Source organism: Salvelinus alpinus, chromosome 24 (assembly GCF_045679555.1).
Source record: "Salvelinus alpinus chromosome 24, SLU_Salpinus.1, whole genome shotgun sequence".
In the NCBI taxonomy this organism is placed as follows: domain Eukaryota; kingdom Metazoa; phylum Chordata; class Actinopteri; order Salmoniformes; family Salmonidae; genus Salvelinus; species Salvelinus alpinus.
In genome coordinates this window covers 17,052,961-17,075,326 of record NC_092109.1, presented here as the reverse complement: position 1 = coordinate 17,075,326, position 22,366 = coordinate 17,052,961, and the positions used below count along the sequence as shown (strand labels likewise).

At 42.0% G+C, this 22,366-nt stretch overlaps 1 protein-coding gene across 1 annotated transcript in view; it reads right to left on the bottom strand.

Annotated features, from left to right (window-relative positions):
- Positions 1 to 19,950, bottom strand: part of LOC139552245 (transmembrane protein 132D) — a 52,817-nt gene extending 32,867 nt beyond the window's left edge. The window contains exons 1-2 of the mRNA XM_071363789.1: positions 19,394 to 19,950; positions 10,576 to 11,458 (exon numbers count right to left, since the gene is read on the bottom strand). Coding sequence (XP_071219890.1) covers positions 10,576 to 11,458; positions 19,394 to 19,436 — 926 coding nt within the window. The 5' untranslated portion in view covers positions 19,437 to 19,950. The remainder of the gene's footprint in view (positions 1 to 10,575; positions 11,459 to 19,393) is intronic.
- Positions 19,951 to 22,366: the final 2,416 nt, after the last annotated feature.

The window sequence follows — 22,366 nt, the reverse complement described above, 5'->3', positions numbered from 1 at the left end:
TTAGTAAATATTTTCTTAACTCTGTGTCTTGAACTGCATTGCTGCTTAGGGGCATGTAAGTTAGCATTTCACGGTAAGGTCTACTACACCTGTTGTATTCGGCGCATGTGACAAATCAAATTTGATATGATTTGATAATTCTCTGATACAGAGCAGAAATCATGGTTACGGCAAGTCGTCCAGGTCCTGAGGCAGCAAAGCATCCCCAAACCATCACACTACCACCACCACCATGCTTGACAATTGGTATAAGGTTCTTACTGTGGAATACATTGTTTGGTTTTTGCCAGGAATAATGGTACCCATGTCTTCCAAAAAGTTATACTTTGGACTCATCTGTCCATAGAACATTCTTCCAGGAGTCTTGATGATCATCCAGGTGCTTCCTGGTGCTTTTTGGCAAACTTCAGTCAACTTTTTGGACGAGATGTATCCCATTATGTCTGGTGAAAACCAAACACTGCATGCCACAGTAAGAACCTAGGGGAGGTTCAGGACCTGGACGTCGGCACTGTATGTGGGGTTGGGTACAAGGAGTACAAGGAGTCAAAGTAAGTCTTTAATCTTGTGTATGCGTGTGAGATATACCCGATATAACCTAAATGTATGTCAATCTGTCCACTACAGTATATACATTTGCAATATATGTTTAATGTGATGTAATACATATAGTAATCTGTGTGTTTCTCTTTGCGTGAAAACATACAAGCTTATTTATATGGAGTGATTCTGTCCTGGCCGAGTCTGGGCTGACTGAGTTTGTATCCCAAATGGCACCCTATTCCCTATGTAGTGCAGTACTTTTGACCAGGCCCATTTGTCTCCGTCATTGTGTGTGTGTGTATCTAAATGGTCATTGTGTGTGTGTGTGTGTGTGTGTGTGTGTGTGTGTGTGTGTGTGTGTGTGTGTGTGTGTGTGTGTGTGTGTGTGTGTGTGTGTGTGTGTGTGTGTGTGTGTGTGTGTGTGTGTGTGTGTGTGTGTGTGTGTGTGTGTCTAAATGGAGAAGTGCCTGTAACATTGTTTCTTAATCAGGCCCGTTGATTGTGTGGCCTAAGGAAGCACTAATCTCCTCTCCTTTTGGGTTTCTTCCAGCTGTGCAACATGGCCCTGGAGCTCTCTCCGCTCTGCCTTAAGCTTTTTTCGACTCAATCCATAGGCCCGACAGCTTGTCTGTTCCTCCCAGCGAACATAAAGGCTTAGAGAGGGGACAGAACAGAACAGGGACACACGAGACTTCAAGGCGTGGGAGGAGACCTAGTGATAGATTTTGAAGGCCGACCAGGGGCTGCCTGGAAGTAGAATTTAGTCAAAACCACCATAGCAATGTTTACGCAGTCAGTGTCTTTTTTACAAATCCCTACTTGTACATATTTATTACACTGAGAACTGGAGGCCAATACATGTGAGAGCAGTCTAGTTAATATAATACTTGTCTAAATAAAGTAAAGTAATATGGAGTGGCACATCTTCCATCAGCGAGATAAAGGTCACTGATCTATCGCTCTCATCTATCTCAACAGAAATAAAATACCTTTCCAAGAAAAGATGATTAAATCATGATTATTTGTCAGAACCCATCAGGATTAAAAGGTGACAGGCAAAGATGTCCCTGTTTTTCCAAACCTTTCTACAACAATACAACAGCTAAATACATCATAAAATGATCTGCAATAATATTTTGGTCAGGGTAGATTCTGTATCCTTGATATAACACTAAAATAGGTATGGCTACCTGTCAACTTGCTCTATTGAAATTCTTGGAAAATGTTAAAAGTTGTCTGATTTTAGTGCACAATTTCACACATTTCTGAGCTCACATGCTCAATATTGTACTGTTGAACAATCAGCACTCTATTTTACATTTGATCCAGCTATTTCAAAGTAGTTTTCATTTTTCACTTGTGTTGCACTAGCTAGGTTTCGATCAAATTGGCGACAGATTTTCATGCGAATACTCTAGAATATAAAATATGCACATTTTCCCACCAGTGGTGTGTGTCCACCAAATTGACTTTTAGTGGATGAAAAGCAGTGCATGGCGACGTAGTGCACACAAAATGTACTTACGTTTTCATGTGCCGAATAAAAATCTAAAGCTTAATATGTTTCCATTTCATTTTCAACTCTACTTACAGTTTTGTCACAAAAACTGTTGCGTTAAAAAGCAAATGTGCGCACCCTGGTCTTGGCTAGTGTGCTCTAGACAACAGCTCGCAGATATAATGAGGTTAGGCTGTGCGGGTAGGCTAGTCTACATAATGAGATTATTGTGGATAAGAGCAAGAATATTTGTATTTGTCAAAAGGCTGTGAAGCTTCGATCATCATGTCACCAGAAGACCCTCGATATTTATTGGAAAGGAGCATCTAGATCACAGTTCACTTTCACCACCCTGTGATGTTCATCGTAACTTATTTAAATTGCATTGTTTCTCAAGTCGCAGCGGGAGGACACACCATCACCGCGTTAATCCAAGTTAATTTTGAGATGATGGCTATTATATCAATATTGGCACATATAGGACTGTTATTATATCACTATTTGCACATAAAGGAGTTTTCACTGCCATTTCCCGCATAATTCATTTTACCGACACAAAAAGATTCCACCATGTCCAAATGATTGTACCGAAACGTCCTGTTTCCATCACAGCTGTCGTGATATTTTTTAAATGTTATGACTTTACTCACATAAAAACTGTTGATGGAAACTTGGTTAGTGTGACAGTTGGTGGTCGGTCAGATTTATGCTGCAGAATGAGAAGACACGATGCTGTTCTTCTTCTAGCTAGCTATAATAAATCACTTGAAATGACAGTACTATTGAAGTGATCTTTAATTATGTACAGCTCAAAGTGGTAGGAGTATTTGTGATTGAGAAGATGCTTATCAAAGCAGTTTTACCAGGAGAGATCATGATCATGGATGTTCTTGGTTAGCTAAGCCACACTTGGTCTAGCTAATGTTTGCTAGCTAGCTATCCAGCTAGCTAACCTTGTGTTCACAGTACAATTGTCAGAAAGGGTCTAGCTAGCTATATATGGTAACATTTGACCAGTAATAGCAACATTATTTTAATGTGGTAGTTAGCCACATTTTGATTAGACTGCTTGCTGGCTGCAGCAAAAATGGCTAGCTAGATAGCAGAAATATTGTTTCCCAAGAAGTAAACTAAGTGTATTAGCTAGGTAACAAGCTAGCTAACATTCATTATACTGTACATGTGTTGTATCATCCAACAAGTATTATCAACTAAAACATTTAGCTAATCTTAGCTGTATGAATGGGAGCCTCATCAAATTGATTGGGAATACACTGTCTGGCTATAGCTAGCTAACTAACTAGCTAGATTATACTGGATCTCATTATCTCTACTTGCTTTCACAGTCTCATGTCATAATTAGATGTTCCTTCATGTTTCGCAAACTTCAAATTTCGAAGTTGTTCCAAACATCAAATTTCTAAGTGTTTAAGATTAAGTTTAGGCATTATTTGAATATTTTTTAGGTTAGGGTTAAGTTTAGGCATTAACCCCCTGAAATCTTAAGGTTGGGCATTAACTCCGAATGGTCAAGGTAAGGGTTAAGGTTTGGGATAGGCTTAAAACAAAAATCTCAAAAACAACTTTCTATCGCTGGATTCGAACATGCTTACACCCATCCGCCATCCCTGTCTACAATGCCCTAGCAAAACCGAAACCTACTTCAAGGTAACAGTGCTCACTGTTGTCCCTAGTGTCTGGTTTCCACGTCATCAGACATGGATGAACGTTGAACACTGACTTATATCACGGGTGATCTGGCTGCATTATCTGCATATGAGTATAATCATTATTGACATACATGTTTATTTCCCAGATCATGTCAGTATCATTTGTTTCATTTCTGATCCAGAAAATTACTCATAAAAGCCTTGTCTGTAGCTTGTGTTCCTTGCAGTGAGCAATTGTTATTTTCCTTTTGCCCTCAAATTATGTCATCCTTGAATTCTATGGACAGAAAATGGCATTCACCAAAAAGTAGAAATATTTTTTGGTGTGTGGAGGCTTATTTAATGAAGCCTACATGAGCATTATTATTAAGTGTTATAGTTTTGTGGAGACCTTTGCCTGTCACCTTTAAACGCACATGTGATAGGAATCACTGATGCTCTTTATGTGGCATTAAAGGAAAATGTGACTGGCATATGATGTAGCTGTGGATCATAATATCAGATAGCGCCCAACAGTGGCGTGTGTGTGTGTGTGTGTGTGTGTGTGTGTGTGTGTGTGTGTGTGTGTGTGTGTGTGTGTGTGTGTGTGTGTGTGTGTGTGTGTGTGTGGACGTGTTTAACTATTCTTGTGGGGACCAGAAGTCCCTACAAGAATAGTAAACAAAGTAAAAATTGACCAACTGGGGACATTTTGTTAGTCCCCACAAGGTCAAATGCTATTTCTAGGGGGTTTAGGGTTAAGGTTAGAATTAGTGTTAGGGTTAGAATTAAGTTAAATATTAAGGTTAGGAGCTAGGGTTAGTTGTAGGGTTAGGGTTAGGAGCTAGGGTTAGGTTTAGGGTTAGGATAACGTTTAGGTTTTTGGGTTAGGGTTAGGGTTAAGGTTAGGGTTAGGGTTAGGGTAAGAGTACGGGTTAGGATTAGGGTTAGGTTTAGGGTTAGGGGTTAGGGAAAATAGGATTTTGAATGGGACTGAATTGTATGTCCCCACAAGGTTAGCTGTACAAGACTGTGTGTGTGTGTGTGTGTGTGTGTGTGTGTGTGTGTGTGTGTGTGTGTGTGTGTGTGTGTGTGTGTGTGTGTGTGTGTGTGTGTGTGTGTGTGTGTGTGTGTGTGTGTGTGTGTGTGTGTGTGTGTGTGTGTCAGACAGAAAATTATTTGCTTTCATAGGTAGGTATTTGAATTGGCAATTGGAATACTAATTGCTTAGCAGGGTGTTGTCTTATAAGGTACTAACATCTCATTATTCTTTCAACTGAGCTGACTGTTTGAAACAGCACAAACAGGATCAAAGACAGAAATACTTCTCCATTAGGTCTATTACAGCAATTGTATTAGAGGGGAAATATTCAGATAATGGGGAGGACATCAGATTAGTGTGGTCATGAAGTGGCTTAAAGTCACACGCTGCCAGACATACAACTCCTAATCTCCACAAACACAAACACACTGGCAAGGCAACTTCATAAAATATGATAACAGGGGTTAGACACACACACACACACACACACACACACACACACACACACACACACACACACACACACACACACACACACACACACACACACACACACACACACACACACACACACACACACACACACACACACACACACACACACACACACACACACACACACACACACACACACCCTCCCCCTGTCCCGTCCACCTGCAGAGGTGTGTTAGTCAGTCAAACATACAAAGACTGGTGCTCTGTGACAGCTGATATTCTGATCAATACTAACCCAGGCAGGGCCGCGGCATGGGTCAGGAGCCAGACTAATCAACTCTCAGCTAGGTTTGTTGAGGCAAGGCCAGCATCACAGCCAAACAATCTACCAACCAAACATATCATTACTCCTGGGAGAAATTCAGTCAAAAACGGCAGAAACACAGCCTGCTTGAAAGTCCTACATCTTCTAAACTTGACTGCTGACATGCAAACATTTTGTGGACTATATTTACAGTGGACTAATGAAAAAAATACTAAAAGATAGTTGTCTTGTTGAATATGAATATTACAATAGTTTGAGTGGATTTTTCCATTAAGATAAATTAGGACATTTTGTTTTACATATATAACTCAATCTAGTTGGCCAGTACCAGGAATCAGCAGGAATTCAGACCAACAGGGGCAAAGCCGGATGACAACAGTCTATTTTCAGCCTGGCTGGATCAGTAAAGAGTCTAAGTATGAGATCAGGATGGTAAAGGAAACGAGAGTCAATGAGGAGGTTGATTAAATAAATCCTTTGCCTGAGATCATGTAGAAAAAGGGGGGAAATGAAGGGAGACTTGATAGAGCTGTCTGTGTGACTTCCTCAAAGTCAACTCACCATCATCTCATTAGTGATGTTTTACAGCTCCACTCTTCATCTACTACCTTCACATATCCCACATTTACAATCTATTTAGTGTGGAACAGCCAACAGGCTATCAGCTAAATAGACTGCTGCCGGAGACTTCCTGAACCTCCCTTAAAGCACAGCACAAACTCATCACTAAAATAGAACTTTTCAAAATACACAATGTTAGCATCCCATGGCCTGAATTTGACAAAGTATTCATTCCTTTGGACTAAGCAATCAAATTGTTTTGCAGATAAAAAAATAAGGCTGCCTGAAATGTCCTTAGGTTACCCACAATTCTACGGGGCAAAGTAAATTACTTGTGGAAAATGAACTGCCATGCAACCGTCATTTCCACCGAGCTAATTTTCCCAGCCAACCATGCAGCAGGAGGACAAACAGAGTGGGCTCATTTTCATAGATTACAGTAGGTGTCTGTGGATTTGGTATTCCGAGTTCACTTCATATCTAATGTAAACACTCGCTAAGACTCTACCCTCATATTAGCTTCTGACATTTTAATTTCAGATTTTTTGATTTTGATGATTCTAACAGTCTTAAGAGCTTAGGCTAGAAAAGTGAGCTTGGTTTAATTTATGTTTTTTTTCTTCTTTCAAATGAAATACACAGTGTTTATAAAGAAACTGATATGGGAAGAACTCAATTCGGTCACCAAAAATATTGAAATTAATTCCACAAGTAACTCTCTAAGGCTTTGTAGAGAATATCAAATAAGTTAAAGTTTAATATACATTGTAGCGTACGATCTCTTTATATGCTGATATTGTACTGTGGGCTTTTTCATAGAGGGAAAGAGCAAAAGGGATAGCCACTTTGGACAGACTGGGAATGGATGGTCTCCAGTGGCGTAAAGTACTTAGGTAAAAATACTTTAAAGTACTACTTAAGTAGTTTTTTTGGGTATCTGTACTTTACTTGACTATTTATATAAAATATTGTATGTTTTACTCCAAACATTTTCCTTGACACCCAAAAGTACTCGTTACATTTGGAATGCTTAGCAGGACAGGAAAATAGTCAAATTCAACTGAACATCCCTGGTCATCCCTACTGCCTCTGATCTGAAGGACTTACTAAACACACATGCTTAGTTTGTAAATTATCCAATCTGAATGTTGGAGTGTGCCCATGGCTTTCCGTAATTTAAAAAACAAGAACATTGTGCCATCTGTTTTGCTTAATATAAGGAATTTGAAATTATTTATACTTTTACTTTTGATACGTAAGTATATTTTAAACCAAATACTTTTAGACTTTTAGTCAAGTAGAATTTTACTGGGTGACTTTTACGTTTACTTGAGTCAATTTCTATTAAGGTATATTTACTTTTCCTCAAATATGACAGTTCGTACTTTTTCCTGATGGTCTCTGAGTACTGGCTATGAGGTAGAGCAGCAAATATGCTTACTGTAATTGAGAGCCTTGTTCCAATGACTGTGGGACTGGAACTACCAACAAACTCAAATGCACACACTCACACATATTCCGACCGCACACACACACACATGTCCAGGAGGCAGTAATGGAACGGTGGTCAGATCATCTCCACCCAAAGGGTTAACCTCTCGAATCGTTTTCAATCAGAACAGGGATTATCTGCCATAACCCTTGGGGTTTGGACTCAATCTTGGGCCTGGAGGAGTGAAGAGGAGCAGGGATTTCCCCAAGGAAGAATCACACATCTCTGAGCCAAGCCAATGCAGACCTGGTTCCACATGGCCTTAAAACACTCGGCTCAGTCCCTTCACTCGTCTCCCCTCTCTAAATCCTGGTATGGGGCTATGAAGAGCAATGGGACTCAAGCACAGAGACCTAACAGCATCTGCAGTGGGTCAATGGATCTGGGAAGTTCAGGTGGCAAACAGATTGATCTCTCAAATAAATATTGTGACCAGAGAGGGTAGGCATCTCTCACTCAACTCTCCTCAATCCCCACCGACGCAATGCAACAAATCCAGGTCAGTTTCAGGTTCAGAGATGATTAAACTTGTAACATTTTTGGCAGCCAGTCACAGATCCCATTTCGGCAATAACTAATCTAGTGGAGGTTTCATCTTTTGTTATCTGTACTGAATATCCCTCCCTGTGCCTTTTAGTCATATAATAGGATATGAACTGTGGATTAACACAAGGTCAGGGTACGCTTTGGGATATCACTGTATCAGAAGATAGAGTATGTTCTGCTGTTTTTCAGTATACTCATCTAAAACATTCCAATAAAAGCAATATTATTCTGCTCTGTGATGTGCATCCGAGGCAGTGAGTAGAGCTGTTGCAAAACAGATTGAATTGTGTGTTTTGGCGCGATAGAGCTGCCTGCGTAATAAGTTAATTTCTGCCCAAAGGAGTCAGGCAGCTGTTAGTTATTTGTTTTCTTGCTCCATTAAATTGATGCATTATTTATGAACTAAAATATCCAGAAATCCCTGTTCAAACATTAATGGATGTTAAGATATGAAGGCTGCCGAATAATTTCCCAATTATTTTCCCATCTATGGAAGAGCGACTTGTGAACCTTTTTCAGTCAGGAGTGAAGTAGACGGGGACTAGCATACAACAAGTCTGTAATCTGTGTAGGGAGCGGAACTGCAAGACGACTCCCAGCCACACCAGCATTCAACCATCCCACAGCATGGCCTTGGAGACACGCCCTGGCGCCAATCAAGTGGCCTTAAGTTACCATTTAAATGCATGGAACTTATCCTTCATGAAGTGCCTCTCCCATACATCATGGTGATACATTTTTCCCAGAAGGCCTAAAATGACACAAATTATTTATTTATTTCTGCTAACTTCCTCCAACATACACTACATGACCAAAAGTATGTGGACACCTGCTAGTCAAACATCTCATTCCAGAATCATGGTCATTAATATGGAGTTGGTCCCCCTTTTGCTGCTACAACAGCCTCCACTATTCTGGGAATACTTTCCCCTAGATATTGGAACATTGCTGCAGGGACTTGCTTCCATTCAGCCACAAGAGAATTAGTGAGGTCGGGCACTGATGTTAGGCGATTAGCCCGGGCTCGCAGTTTGCATTCCAATTCATCCCAAAGGTGTTCAATGGGGTTGAGATCAGGGCTCTGTGCAGGCTAGTCAAGTTCTTCCACACCGATCGTAACAAACCATTTCTGATTGGATCTCGCTTTATGCAAGGGAGCATTGTCATGCAGAAATAGGAAAGGGTCTTCCTCAAACTCTTGCCACAGAAACATCTAGAATGTCATTGTATGATGTAGAGTTAAGATTTCCCTTCAGTGGAACTAAGGAGCCTACTGTAGCCCAAGCCATGAAAGACAGCCCCAGACCATTATTCCTCCTCCACCAAATTTTATAGTTGGCACTATGCATTGGGGTAGGTAGCATTCTCCCGGCATCCGCCAAACCCAGATTCGTCCGTCGGACTGCCAGATGGTGAAGCGTGATTCATCACTCCAGAGAACACGTTTCCACTGCCCCAGAGACCAACGGCGAGGAGCTTAACACCACTCCAGCCACCACTTGGCATTGCGCATGGTAATCTTAGGCTTGTGTGCGGCTGCTCGGCCATGGAAACCCATTTCATGAAGCTCTGACGAACAGTTCTTGAAAGTTATTGTGCTGACGTTTCAAACTGCCTCTGGAAGTAACTTGGTAGTGAGTGTTGCAACCGAGGACAGATGATTTTTACGCGCTACGCGCTTCAGCACTCGGTGGTCCCGATCTGTGAGTTTGTGTGGCCTACCACTTTGCGGCTGAGCCGTTGTTGCTCCTAGGTATTTCCACTTCAAAATAACAGTACTTACAGTTGACTGGGGCAGCTCTAGCAGGGCAGAACTTTGACAAACTGACTTGTTGGAAAGGTGGCACCCTATGACAGTGCCACATTGAAAGTCACTGAGCTCTTCATGGCTGTGTGCTCAATTTTATACACCTGTCAGCAACAGGTGTGGCTGAAATAGCCCAATCCACTAATTTGAAGCGGTGTCCATATACTTTTGTATATATAGTGTATTTTGTACTCATAAAATCCGCTTAACATAAAAGGTTAACATTTCTGTGTTCTTTGAATGTTATCATAATCCAATAAAAAAAATCATATTTATACATTTAATGTTACATATGGATTTATGTTCTGAGCCAGGGGACAGCACATCATGGTAGTATGCATCATATTAACAGAGGGGACGCAGTAACACATTAGTATTAGTAGTATATTAGTAGTATTAGTAAACCCACATTAAACAAATAGGATGTAGAATTTATCCTCAATAGTCATCAAAAGCCATCAGTGTTTGAGAGTGCATCAGTGTATACAGAATATGTTCTGCACGCAAAGCAGCACAATACAATATATGGACAGTAAAGTCATGTCAACAACATTATGTACGTAGTACGTACAACATTCATAGCTAATTTATCAGACTATCTGATTGTGACCTGGATATTCTAGCTATGCAATGAGAGAGACGCACAGACAAACATTATATCCAAGCAGTGTTCTTACCTAAGAGTGAAGCTCTCCACAGCAGACACATTGGACAGGAACACATAGAAAGTGGCCAAGTCGGTGGTTCTCAGTGGTTTGGAGGAGGTCTGGACTACCAAGGCTCCCCCTAGTCTCAGACGCAGAAATGTAGGGTTCCCAGGTGAGGCCTTGAGGAGGTTGACACTCCCTACCCTCCTCATTGGTATACCAGACCCCACTGGGCCTCCCCTCCCCACCCCCACACGCTGCAGGCTGTCCTGGGGCACACACTGGCCCGTCCGGTCCCGTCGGCTTTGGAAGTAGATCTCTACGGGGTTCCCCTGCACCTCTCCCAGTCTTTCCCTGGGGCTGAACCAGGCTGGCTCAGGCTTCAACTGGGCCACACAGAATCCCCCTGGGGACAGCAGGCATGCCCCCCGCACCTCCCGTGTCTCCCAGAAGGCATACGCCGTCACACAATGCGCCCCCTCCTCCGCCGCTCCCTTCCTCCCACCACTACCCCTGTCTTCTTTTTCCCCTCCCTTCATCCCAGCGTCACCTCCACTGGCCAAATCGGGCATGTGGAAGAGGATTCTGACAATGGGCGTGGAGGAGCGAACCTGGCGGGCCAGGATAACAGGAAGGATCCTACGGCCGCTGAGGAGCAGCTCTCGGCCGATAGGCCTCGCCACAGACAGGGGGCCGTACGTGGCGTTGACGGCCGGCCGCAGGAGGCCCGCCCCGGGGTTGGTGATGAGGAAGGCCTGCCTCTGGGCCTGCAGGCCGGAGTTCCCCAGCAGCTCTTGGCTATTCTCTCTCAGCAGTAGGTGGTCTGCATTGAGGATCTGGTAGCCAACTGAGGGGTAGACAGGGAAGGGTGCTTGGTTCTTGGTGTCTTCTGACATCTCCTGGCAGTGGACACCTAGAGAATGAGATTTCAAATACAGCTGTTAGCATAGCGCAAAAAATCACAGAGCAAATGTGTGTCTATTCAAAGTAGCAGCATTATTATGGTTTCTCCCAAAAAATGAGTTTAAATGTTGAATAATGGTGGTGGATAAAATAAAAGCTGACACCATTCTCATGCACAGTGACCATGGTTATTCAGTGGATTCAGTGGAAGTCTAGAAGAGATGACCCCACTTTTCATGATATCCAATTGAGATCCAATTATGATCTTGTCTCATTGGGAGAGGCAAAGGTCAAGTCATGCATCCTGCCCACTTAACCCAGCTTCTTAACACCTGCCCACTTAATCCGGAAGCCAGCTGCACCAATGTGTCAGTGGAAACACTGTTCAACTGACAATCGAAATCAGCCTGCAGGCCCGCCACAAGGAGTCACTAGAGCACGATGAGCCAAGTAAATCCCCCCCAGCCAAACCATCCCCTAACCTGATGATGATGGGACAATTGTGCGCCGACCTATGGACTCCCGGTCATGGCCGGTTGTGACACAGACTGGGATCAAACCCGGGGCTGTAGTGACGCCTCAAGCACAGCGATGCAGTGCCTTAGACCGCTGCGACACTCGGGAGGCTGAAATGATGTCTTTAGACATTTTTACAAATTAATTTAAAATGAAAAGCTGAAAAGTCTTGAGTCAATAAGTATTCAACCCCTTTGTTATGGCCAGCATAAATAAGTTCAGGAGTAAAAATGTGCTTAACAAGTCACCTCTCTGATTCATAGGGGTTGGGTTAAATGCGGAAGACACATTTCAGTTGAAGGCATTTAGTTGTACAACTGACTAGGTATTCCCCTTTCCTTTCCTAATAAGTTGCACAATAGTGTTTAACCCCCAGAGTCGATTGACACACCGGTTACATAATAGAAAAATTCCCACCAATATCAGTTTTTTTTGCATTGGATGCATCTCAATCCACCTCATCCGCCAGTGTTGCACTTCAACAAATCAAATATATTTTATATTTGAGATTCTTATGAGTAGACACCCTTCGCTTTGATGACAGCTTTGCACACTCTTGGCATTCTCTCAACCAGTTTCATGAGTTAGTCACCTGGAATGCATTTCAATTAACAGGTGTGCCTTGTTAAATGTTAATTTGTGGAATTTCTTTCCTTCTTAATGCGTTTGAGACAATCAGTTGTGTTGTGACAAGGTAGGGGCGGTATACAGAAGATAGCCCTATTTGGTAAAATACCAAGTCCATATTATGGCAAGAACAGCTCAAATAAGCAAAGAGAAACGACAGTTCATCATTACTTTAAGACATGAAGGTCAGTCAATCTGGAAAAAGTGCAGTCGCAAAAACCATCAAGCGCTATGATGAAACTGGCTCTCATGAGGACCGCCACAGGAAAGGAAGACCCAGAGTTACCTCTGCAAAGGATAAGTTCATTAGAGTTAACTGCACCTTAGATTGCAGCCCAAATAAAAAGTAACAGACACATCTCAAGGTCAACTGTTCAGAGGAGACTACGTGAATCAGGCCTTCATGGTCAAATTGCTACAAAGTAACCACTACTAAAGGACACCAATAATAAGAAGAGACTTGCTTGGGCAATGGACATTAGACCGGTGGAAATCTGTCCTTTGGTCTGATGAGTCCAAATGTGCGATTTTTGGTTCCAACTGCCGTGTCTTTGTGAGACGCAGAGTAGGTGAACGGCTGATCTCCGCAGGTGTGGTTCCCACCGTGAAGCATGGTGGAGGTGTGATGATGTGGGGGGTGCTTTGCTGGTGACACTGTCTGTGATTTATTTAGAATTCAAGGCATAACCAGCACGGCTACCACAGCATTCTGCAGCGATACGCCATCCCATCTGGTTGCGCTAAGTGGGACTATCATTTTGTTTTCAACAGGACAATGACCCAAAACACACCTCCAGACTGCGTAAGGTCTATTTGACCAAGGAGGGTGATGGAGTGCTGCATCAGATGACCTGGCCTCCATAACCACCCGACCTCAACCCAATTGAGATGGTTTGGGATGAGTTGGACCATAGAGTGAAGAAAAGCAGGCAACATGCCCTCAGCATATGTGGGAACTCCTTCAAGACTGTTGGAAAAGCATTCCTCATGAAGCTGGTTGAGAGAATGACAAGAGTGTGTAAAGCTAAATCAAATAGCTTAATGATCCATAGTATGACCATCTTAAAACAATTCCATATGTCAGCTTCTCATGTAATCATTTGTAGCGTCTGAACGGTTTCACCTAAAAAACCATTATGACCACTCTGTGGAAAGGGGAGACTTTCACATGATGGTGTTAACCGTTTTGCTCTACAACACATACAAGTGTCACAGGACTCGTCTAAAGATAACGGTTTAAAAAAAATAATTGAAGTATGATGGTAGTTTCGTGCCTATGCCAAAAAAAGAGGTTAAATTCGTGTAAAAAATTATACTAAATATTTCCAGATTTTTTTTATATCGCCTACATTTAGGACAGCCACTTCAAAATCTTGTTTCTTATGATTTATTTTTTGACCTTGATTAATGTGTTATTCAATGCGTGTCTATGGGCTTTATAGTAGAAAAGGCCAAAAGAAATGCCTAGCAAAGAAGGGCACCTTTTGGTAGATGGTTAAAAAAAGAAGCTGACATTGAATATCCCTTTGAGTTATTAATTACACTTTGGATGGTGTATCAACACACCCAGTCACTACAAAGATATTAGAGTCATTCCTAACCCAGTTGCCGGAGTGGAAGGAACCCGCTTAGCGATTTCACCATGAAAAAAAGCAGCCAATCACCGATCACACATGCAAAATATTAAGGAACACATTGCAAAATCATTAGAATTTTGTTAGAGGAGAGTAAGCAGTCTCTGGCCAATTATTGTTGGGAAATGGAAGGGTTGTGCTGCCCTTCATGGCTCAACCTATGTGACCTTTCTCTTACGAAAGAGGGTCAATCAAAATCACATTTTAATTTCCAAGGATAAACTGGGGTTGTAGAGGGTCATGAGGTGAAATTGTGCACAAAGCAAATATGAATACTGCCTGACATTTTAATCTTTCTACAGGCTAGACCTGTGTTTAGGCACAGCTTAGATATCTTAATGAGTGCACAGCAATGGAAGATAATAAATGCATGCATATTCATGTCCAAGCAGGGAGGACATCAAAAGACTGAGCTCTATCATTTTAATACAAACGTGAAGAGCACAGTGGCACTGCAGACTGTTTTCCCAGTCTGCAGCTGTTGAAAGAAGAGGTTCTGGTAGATGGCTTTTACCCACCTCAAATACAATTGCCTGCTTCATTGATCAGAGGCGCTTGCAGTAGCTGATTCCACTGCAGATAGTATCCGCTAAGGCTTTGAGCACCTGGTTGTGGCACCAGCAGTAGCAACCCTCACCTAAGGCTTTTGAGCAGCAGCTGAGGATGTGCTCAAGGATTTCTCTCTTCAGGCACAGAGGACATGATGGTGAATCAACATTGCTCCAGCAGAACAGAAGATTTTCGGTCATTTGGCTGCCTGTATTGCAGCACCTCCCTTGTAAAGGTCACCATGCATTCCTAATTTAGGCTGCTGATTTAATTTAAACCCTTATTTTACCAGGTATGTTGACTGAGAACACATTCTCATTTACAGCAACAACCTGGGGAATAGTTACAGGGGAGAGGGAGCCAATTGTAAGCTGGGGATGGTATGAGTGCAAGATTGGGAATTTAGCCAGGACACGAGGGTTAACACCCCTACTCTTACAATAAGTTCCATGGGCTGTTTAGTGACTACAGAGAGTCAGGACACCGGTTTAACATCCCATCAGAAAGACAACACCCTACACAAGGCAATGTCCCAAATCACTGGCCTGGGGCATTGAGATATTTATTTTTTGACCAGAGAAATTACTGCCTCCTACTGGCTCTCCATCACCACTTCCAGCAGCATCTGGTCTCCCTTCCAGGGATCGACTAGGACCAACCCTGCTTAGCCTCAGAAGTAAGCCAGCAGTGGGATGCAGGGTGGTATGCTGATGATGGGTAACTACAGTTTTTTAGATGTCAAACATCTTACCGAGACTGTTCACTGGTTTCTCTGTGACGGATGAGATATGTGTGTCTTGAATGGCAAAGCGGAACCTGTCCACTGTCTTCCCTCTCTTCACAACCAGGGATCTAGACTTTTCTGGCTTAAAGATCATCCGTGCCCAGGTGACAAGCTTCTGCAACCCCTTCAGATTCCACCTACTACATGGGACAGATGTTGTTGTCACAGACCGGTCGTCCATGAAGGCTCTGATAGGAGGCTGTCGTATGGCAGACTTGGTCAGCGGGCCTCTACATTCCACCTCTGCTGACTTCACCAGTATGATCATGGCAAGGTCAAACAGGATCACTGAAATGGTGCAGCCAGTGATGATTCCTTTCTCAAGCCTGTGCCATTCCGATGCTGTGGTCTCAGAGGTGACTCTCAAACTGAAACTGTTGTAGTAGTCCAGCCTGGGATGTGGTGCCGAACTAGAGCCACTTCAAACAGCTTGTGGGGTATGGCGCTATAAGCATTTGTGAGGTTCAGCCACAGTACAGCAATGTCTCCTCTGTTCTCCCGGGCTTCTCTGATTAGCTGCGTGACCATGCTTGTGTGCTCCAGGCACCCTGACACCTTCGGAATCCCTCCTTTCTGGACTGATGTGTCGATGTAGCTGTTTTTCAGGAAGTAGTCTGTCAGATGCCTGGACACAATTCTGAAGAATATCTTTCCTTCAACACTTAGCAGCAAGATGGTTCTGAACCGGTTTATGTTCTTTGAGTTCTCCTCCTTAGGAATCCATACTCCGTCTGCACATCTACACAGTTGAGCGACTTTGCCCCTTCTCCAGAAGACCTTCAGGATTCTCTAGAGCTGGTGTAGTAGCTATGGGCAGTGTTTGTAGAACTTGTAGGGCACACCACTCAGTCCAGGGGCTGAGCTAGCTCTTGCCCTCTTGACAACCTCCTATACCTCCTTCCAACTGGGCTTCTCGTTGAACTCTGTGGTTGGTACTGGTGGAACTAGCAAGGCTTTGCAGTGCTCCAGATCTTGCTCTCTAATAGCGTCACTGTACGTGCTGCGGAGATTGTTGTTGATCTCATCTTTGGAGCAGGTCAGGTGACCACTGCGCTTCTGCCCTAGTGGTGTAACTGTAATGGGTTACAGAGTTAATGTTTACAGTTATTACATTGAGAGTTATTTACAGTGTCTTCAGAAAGTGTTTATACCCCTTGACTTATTCCACATTTTGTTGTGTTACGGTCTGAATTCAAAATGGATTCCAAATATTATGCCCCATAATGACAAAGTGAAAACATGTTTTTAGAAAAATTTGGAAATCTTTTGAAAATGAAATACAGAAATATCTAATTTACTGTACATAAGTATTCACACCCCTGAGTCAATACTTGTAGAAGTGTAGAAGCACCGTTGGCAGTGATTACATCTGTGAGTCATTCTGAGTAAATCTTAATGGGAGCTTTCCACACCTGGATTGTGCAACATTTGCCCATTATTCTTTTCAAAAGTCTCCCAGCTCTGTCAAATTGGTTGTTGATCACTGCCAGACAAGCATTTTCAGGTCTTGCAATAGATTTTCAAGCAGATTTAAGTCAAAACTGTAACTCGGCCACTCAGGAATATTCACTGTCATCTTGGTAAGCAACTCCAGTGTAGATTTGGCCTTGTGTTTTAAGTTATTATCCTGCTGAAAGGTGAATTCATCTCAGTGTCTGGTGGAAAGCAGACTGAACCAAGTTTTCCTCTGCCTGTCCATTTATTTTTTTATTCTGAAAAACATGCCAATCCTTAACGATTCCAAGCATACCCATAACATGATGCAGCCACCACTATGCTTGAAAATATGAAGTGTGGTACTCAGTAATGTGCTGTATTGGATTTGCTCCGAACATAACACTTTGTATTTAGAACAAAACCTTAATTGCTTTGCCACATTTTTTGCAGTATTACTTTAGTGCCTTGTTGCAATCAGGATGCATGTTTTGGAATATTTTTATTATGTACAGGCTTCCTTCTTTTCACTCTGTCAATTAGGTTAGTATTATGGTCATAAGTAGTGCACTATATAGGGCAGGGGTAATTAACTCTTACCCTACGAGGTCCGGAGCGTGCTGGTTTTCTGTTCTACCTGATAATTAAGTACCTACAATGTTGTTTATCTATCCTCAGTTTTCTCCTATCACAACCATGAAAGTCTGTAACTGTTTTAAAGTCACCGTTGGCCTCATGGTGAAATCCCTAAGCTGTTTCTTTACTCTCTGGCAGCTGAGTTAGGAAGGACGCCAGTATCATTGTAGTGACTGTGTGTATTGATACACCTTTCAAAGTGTAATTAATAACTTCACCATGCTCAAAGGGATATTCAATGTCTGCTTTTATATTTGACCCATCTACCAATAGGTGCCCTTCATTGCAAGGTATTGGAAACCCTCCCTGTTCTTTGTGGTTGAATCTGTGTTTGAAATTCGCTGCTCGACTGAGGGACCTTAAGGATACAGTGCATTCGGAAATTATTCAGACCCCTTCCTTTTTTTCACATTTTGTTACGTTACAGCCTTATTCCAAAATGTATTAAATTAGTTTTTCCCCCTCATCAAGCTACACACAATACACCATAATGCCTAAGCAAAAACAGGTTTGTAGAAAGTTTAGCAAATGTATTAAAAATGAAAAACAGAAATGCTTGTTTCCTTTGTAATGGGGTCTATTTGAATAGACTAAAATTAACCGTTTTTTTTTTTTTTTTTAAACATGTCATGCTAGCTCCATCCTGGTGGCGCGGTGGACTAATTCCATGGATGGAGAACAGAAGATTATAGGTTTGAATCTCACTGGTGCCGTGTCACAATGAAAGAGACAATAAAATAATGTGTTTGCATGATTAATGCCTAAGGAAATACATTTCCATGTGTCCTTTCTGTGAACGTTTTAAGGAAGTTATAAAACAAATCTCCAAATAATCTATATTTTCCGTTCTCAGAGCGTTAATAAAACCTCAGAGGAAAACTTTCAAGGAACCAGAGTAAGACGTTCTCAGAACCTCCCTGCAACCTAAGAACAGGATACATTTTCACTTCTATTCTCAGAACATAAAATAAATAAATAATGTTTTACCAGTGAGAAAACGTATGGCTTCGTCCCCACAAACAATGTTAAACCAAAAACATACATTCCCACAACTTCCATGGAACCAAATGTGTTAGCTGGGCTCTCAGTGAAGCAAGGGAAATTAAGCAACTTAGTCAAAATTAATAAACAGTAGTCATGCCAGACTACTTTCTAGCAAACATTGGCCTATGGCAGAGTTTCTGCCCTAGCACTACACAGTTGATTAAAATCATCAAAGCTTGATGATGATTTAGTCTTTTGAATCAGCTGTGTAGTGCTAGGGCAAAAAAACAAAACGTACACCCAGAGGGGGCCGCAGAACCGACTTTGGGAAACCCTGGCCTAATGGTATCTCAAAGCATCATAGAATACATGTTATTTTCAGGATTATCATCACATGTAAGTGCAAACTAAAAAATGGAGATATCATGGTTCCTGTCTCTTTAAAAAGTTGTATCCTCTTTTTCATTGTGTGTGTAAATAGGAACTGTTGTTTTAAATGAATGAGTGCATCTACATCAAAGTATGGGGCTAATGTTATAAAATAAGCTTTTCATTCAAATGTGTTTCCAACTGTCAAGAGGACACTACATCCATTTTGATCTGTTGATCAATTGTTGACTTTTAACAAAACATTTGTCAGGACCAGTGAAGTAGCCTACAGTAAAGTACATATGGGTGACAATTAAAATGAAAAAGATCATGTACAAACAGATTTTTATTTTTTTATTTATTGAAAACTATTTAATAACCACCATCCATCAACGTAAAGTGCAAGTCTTACCTGTCAGAAGTGTGAAAATGAACACTATGGCAATTGGCAACATCACACGGAGAGGAAAGTAGAGTGTCTTGGCAAATTGGAAAGTCCTGATAATCTAGAGGAGCGCTCTAACACCGCACCGACCGAAGAGCTTCTGTCTTTCTCCTGTCAATTGACACACATCTCTGGTAATTTACATTTCTTCAGTTCCCAACAAAGTAAAGGGCTCTGATGGAAAGATATGACTCTATATTAATAACAGATGCAACAGTACATTCCTATTCCAAATAATAACTCAGTGTTATTTACGTCCACCTGCTTTGGTATCCACATTACGCAAATTTTTGTATGTTGCCTCCATCTGATTTTTCTGCGTCAATATTCACTTTCGCTTGTTGTTCGCCAATTTGTAGGTTAGAACAAAATGTTCAAGTTGAGGGTTGTTGCTTCTTACAGTAAATCCACCGTTTAATGTTAACGCAATTAATTGCACACTCCAGAGAGTAGACAGTGAACAGTGGCTAGTTTATATCCTGTTCAGTCCTGCATACACAATGAGCAAACATCAAGGCAGGCTATGCCATAGATCGGCTGTTCCCATCTTCCGTCCGATTAACGACTCTCGTGCGTAATCGCCGTGGGGGAAAGGGGCTGCGAGGAAATGAACTGCATGAGTAGTCAATAGAATCTAGTGATTTCTCAATGAATTATGGGCTATCCCATCTGGAATATGTTGTATAAATACTATACACAATTCATAACAGGCCTAGATATAGACCTACTTTGCAGGCTATATGCCTATATATTTTATTTAACTGCATTTAAAAAAAAATATCAGTTATATTATCCTCTGTTTTTGTAGCCTTGAATAAATATCCCATCATAAAGTTAGAGTTGAGACTAACATGCCTACAGTAATAAATGATTTATGTAAAGAGGACTTGCATATAATGTGATGTCCGGACGTTCAAACGCCTCAAATCTGGACAAACAAGATTCATTTAGCTTACATAGGACTAAACGTATCCAAAAATATATATGAAATTCCTAAACTTTGCGTACTAATGTAACTAACGTAATTACATAAAATCAACGAATAAGGCACCACCAATTTATTGCAAGGCGAAGATGATGCCCATTTGAAGACACCGTTGTGGGCCTGCATGGCAGACACTTTTCAGCCAGTGGCATGCATACAGTACCCGCGGTATCTACTGACCGCTGTTCACGTTCTTCAGCAGAACAACAAGCAGAAATGGGACACGTTTCAAACAAAATCATTAGCCCCCATGACAAGACATTTCGGTGATTCTCTATAGTAGATCTGAAAGAACTGGATGCAAATTGAAACCCCGACCTGACCTACCAGAGGGCTTGGTGGAGATATGCATGATTTCACTGAACTCTGTCCCATCCTCTCAGATCATTTACTGTATGATTGCCACATTCCTTTGCCTAGCAAGCACGTCTCAAATACTATAGAAATTCCATAAAATGCACAGTGTCTGTGCTACATTTAATTTTAACCCAGTCTTGATCTAAAATATCAGGCCCTCACTCGATGTAGTAGTACACTAAACATCATGGTGTGTAAGATATGAATTAAAATGCCATGCAGCTTCCGATGATGATGATGTCACCCTGCTGGGGCAGTGGACAGATGATGAGATGGACACTTTAAGGGCCGAGTGGAGGTGAGGATATGTCTCATCAACGCTGTGTCATCCCCTCTGGATCCATACCAAGGCTGTGGCTGCCTGGCTGGCTGGCTGAGAGAACATTAACTTACAGTAAACCTACAGGGTTTAATCAGCCAATAATACTGTCAGACATGTCATGTACTCCTCTCATCTCTTTTGACTCCCTTTCTGTTTGGGCTGAGTGGCAGAGGGTGTCCCAGACTCCCAGTGTCCTGTGGGTTGATAGCCGCGTGTTGTTTGTCTGTGCAAGGACACGTGTCAACACTCCTTTATGCTTAAAATAAATCAGTTAGCCAGGGAACATGGCTGCCAACCCGACGCGACCCTCCACCCTCTGCTTCAGCAGAGCGTCCTGCTTTTTAATGGGGGTGCCACTGCCAAGGTAGCAGCTTTATGCAGGGACAGACGAATAAAAATAAATAAACATCCCATCCCTGACAGCGCCAGCAGCTTAGCATAAATATGTGTCTTAGAGAAATTAAAGTGCCTCTAAACAGCTATAAAGAAGGGGAACCAATGGAGCACAACTGTTTCAGGCAAAAGAACCAGAGGAAGTCTGCTGCAATCCATCCTGGACCCCCTAGTGTGTGATATGTTTAACATTGTCAAAAGACCCTCTACCACAAGCCAAACAGGGCCTGGTAGTTTTAAATCAGCATTAATGTGGCAGTTTGGCATTTCTTGGGATGACTCATGTGCTGGGGTAGCTGCGCAGAGTGGTCACTAGCTGGCACAGCCACAAAGAAATACATTCTGTTTTTAAACCTAACACTAACCTTAACCCTAACCACACTGCTAAAAACTCTAATGCCTAAACCTTAAATTAGGACCAAAAAGCTCATTATGTTTTTCATGAATTTTTATAATATTGCCAATTTTGAGTTTGCAGCTGGCCCATCTAGCGGAAATCACTCAGTTCTGTCTCCAAGCCAAGATTCATGACAAACGTCGACCTGCATTCATTTGTGAATGAGATTTGTATCTCTCTCCTCTTATTAAAGCTTCTGCAATGCGAGTGTTTGTGATGGCAACCGTTGGGTCTGGGAACTGTTCCAGATCTTAGCTTTGCAGCCCTAGACATGCAAAAAAAATTGTGGATGGAACTGAGGTGGTCTGATCACTGCTGTTGGCCTTATAAACTAGCCAGGTGGCCAAAAGGTTGAATGGTAATCTAGAGTGGGTCAACCCTGTTCAACCCTGATTACTGTCAGGAAGCTGGATGGATGTCCAGCTGTTCAGACAGATGAGCAGAGAAGAATGATTCCCTCATGGTAATTGGTAGGAGGAGCTTAGT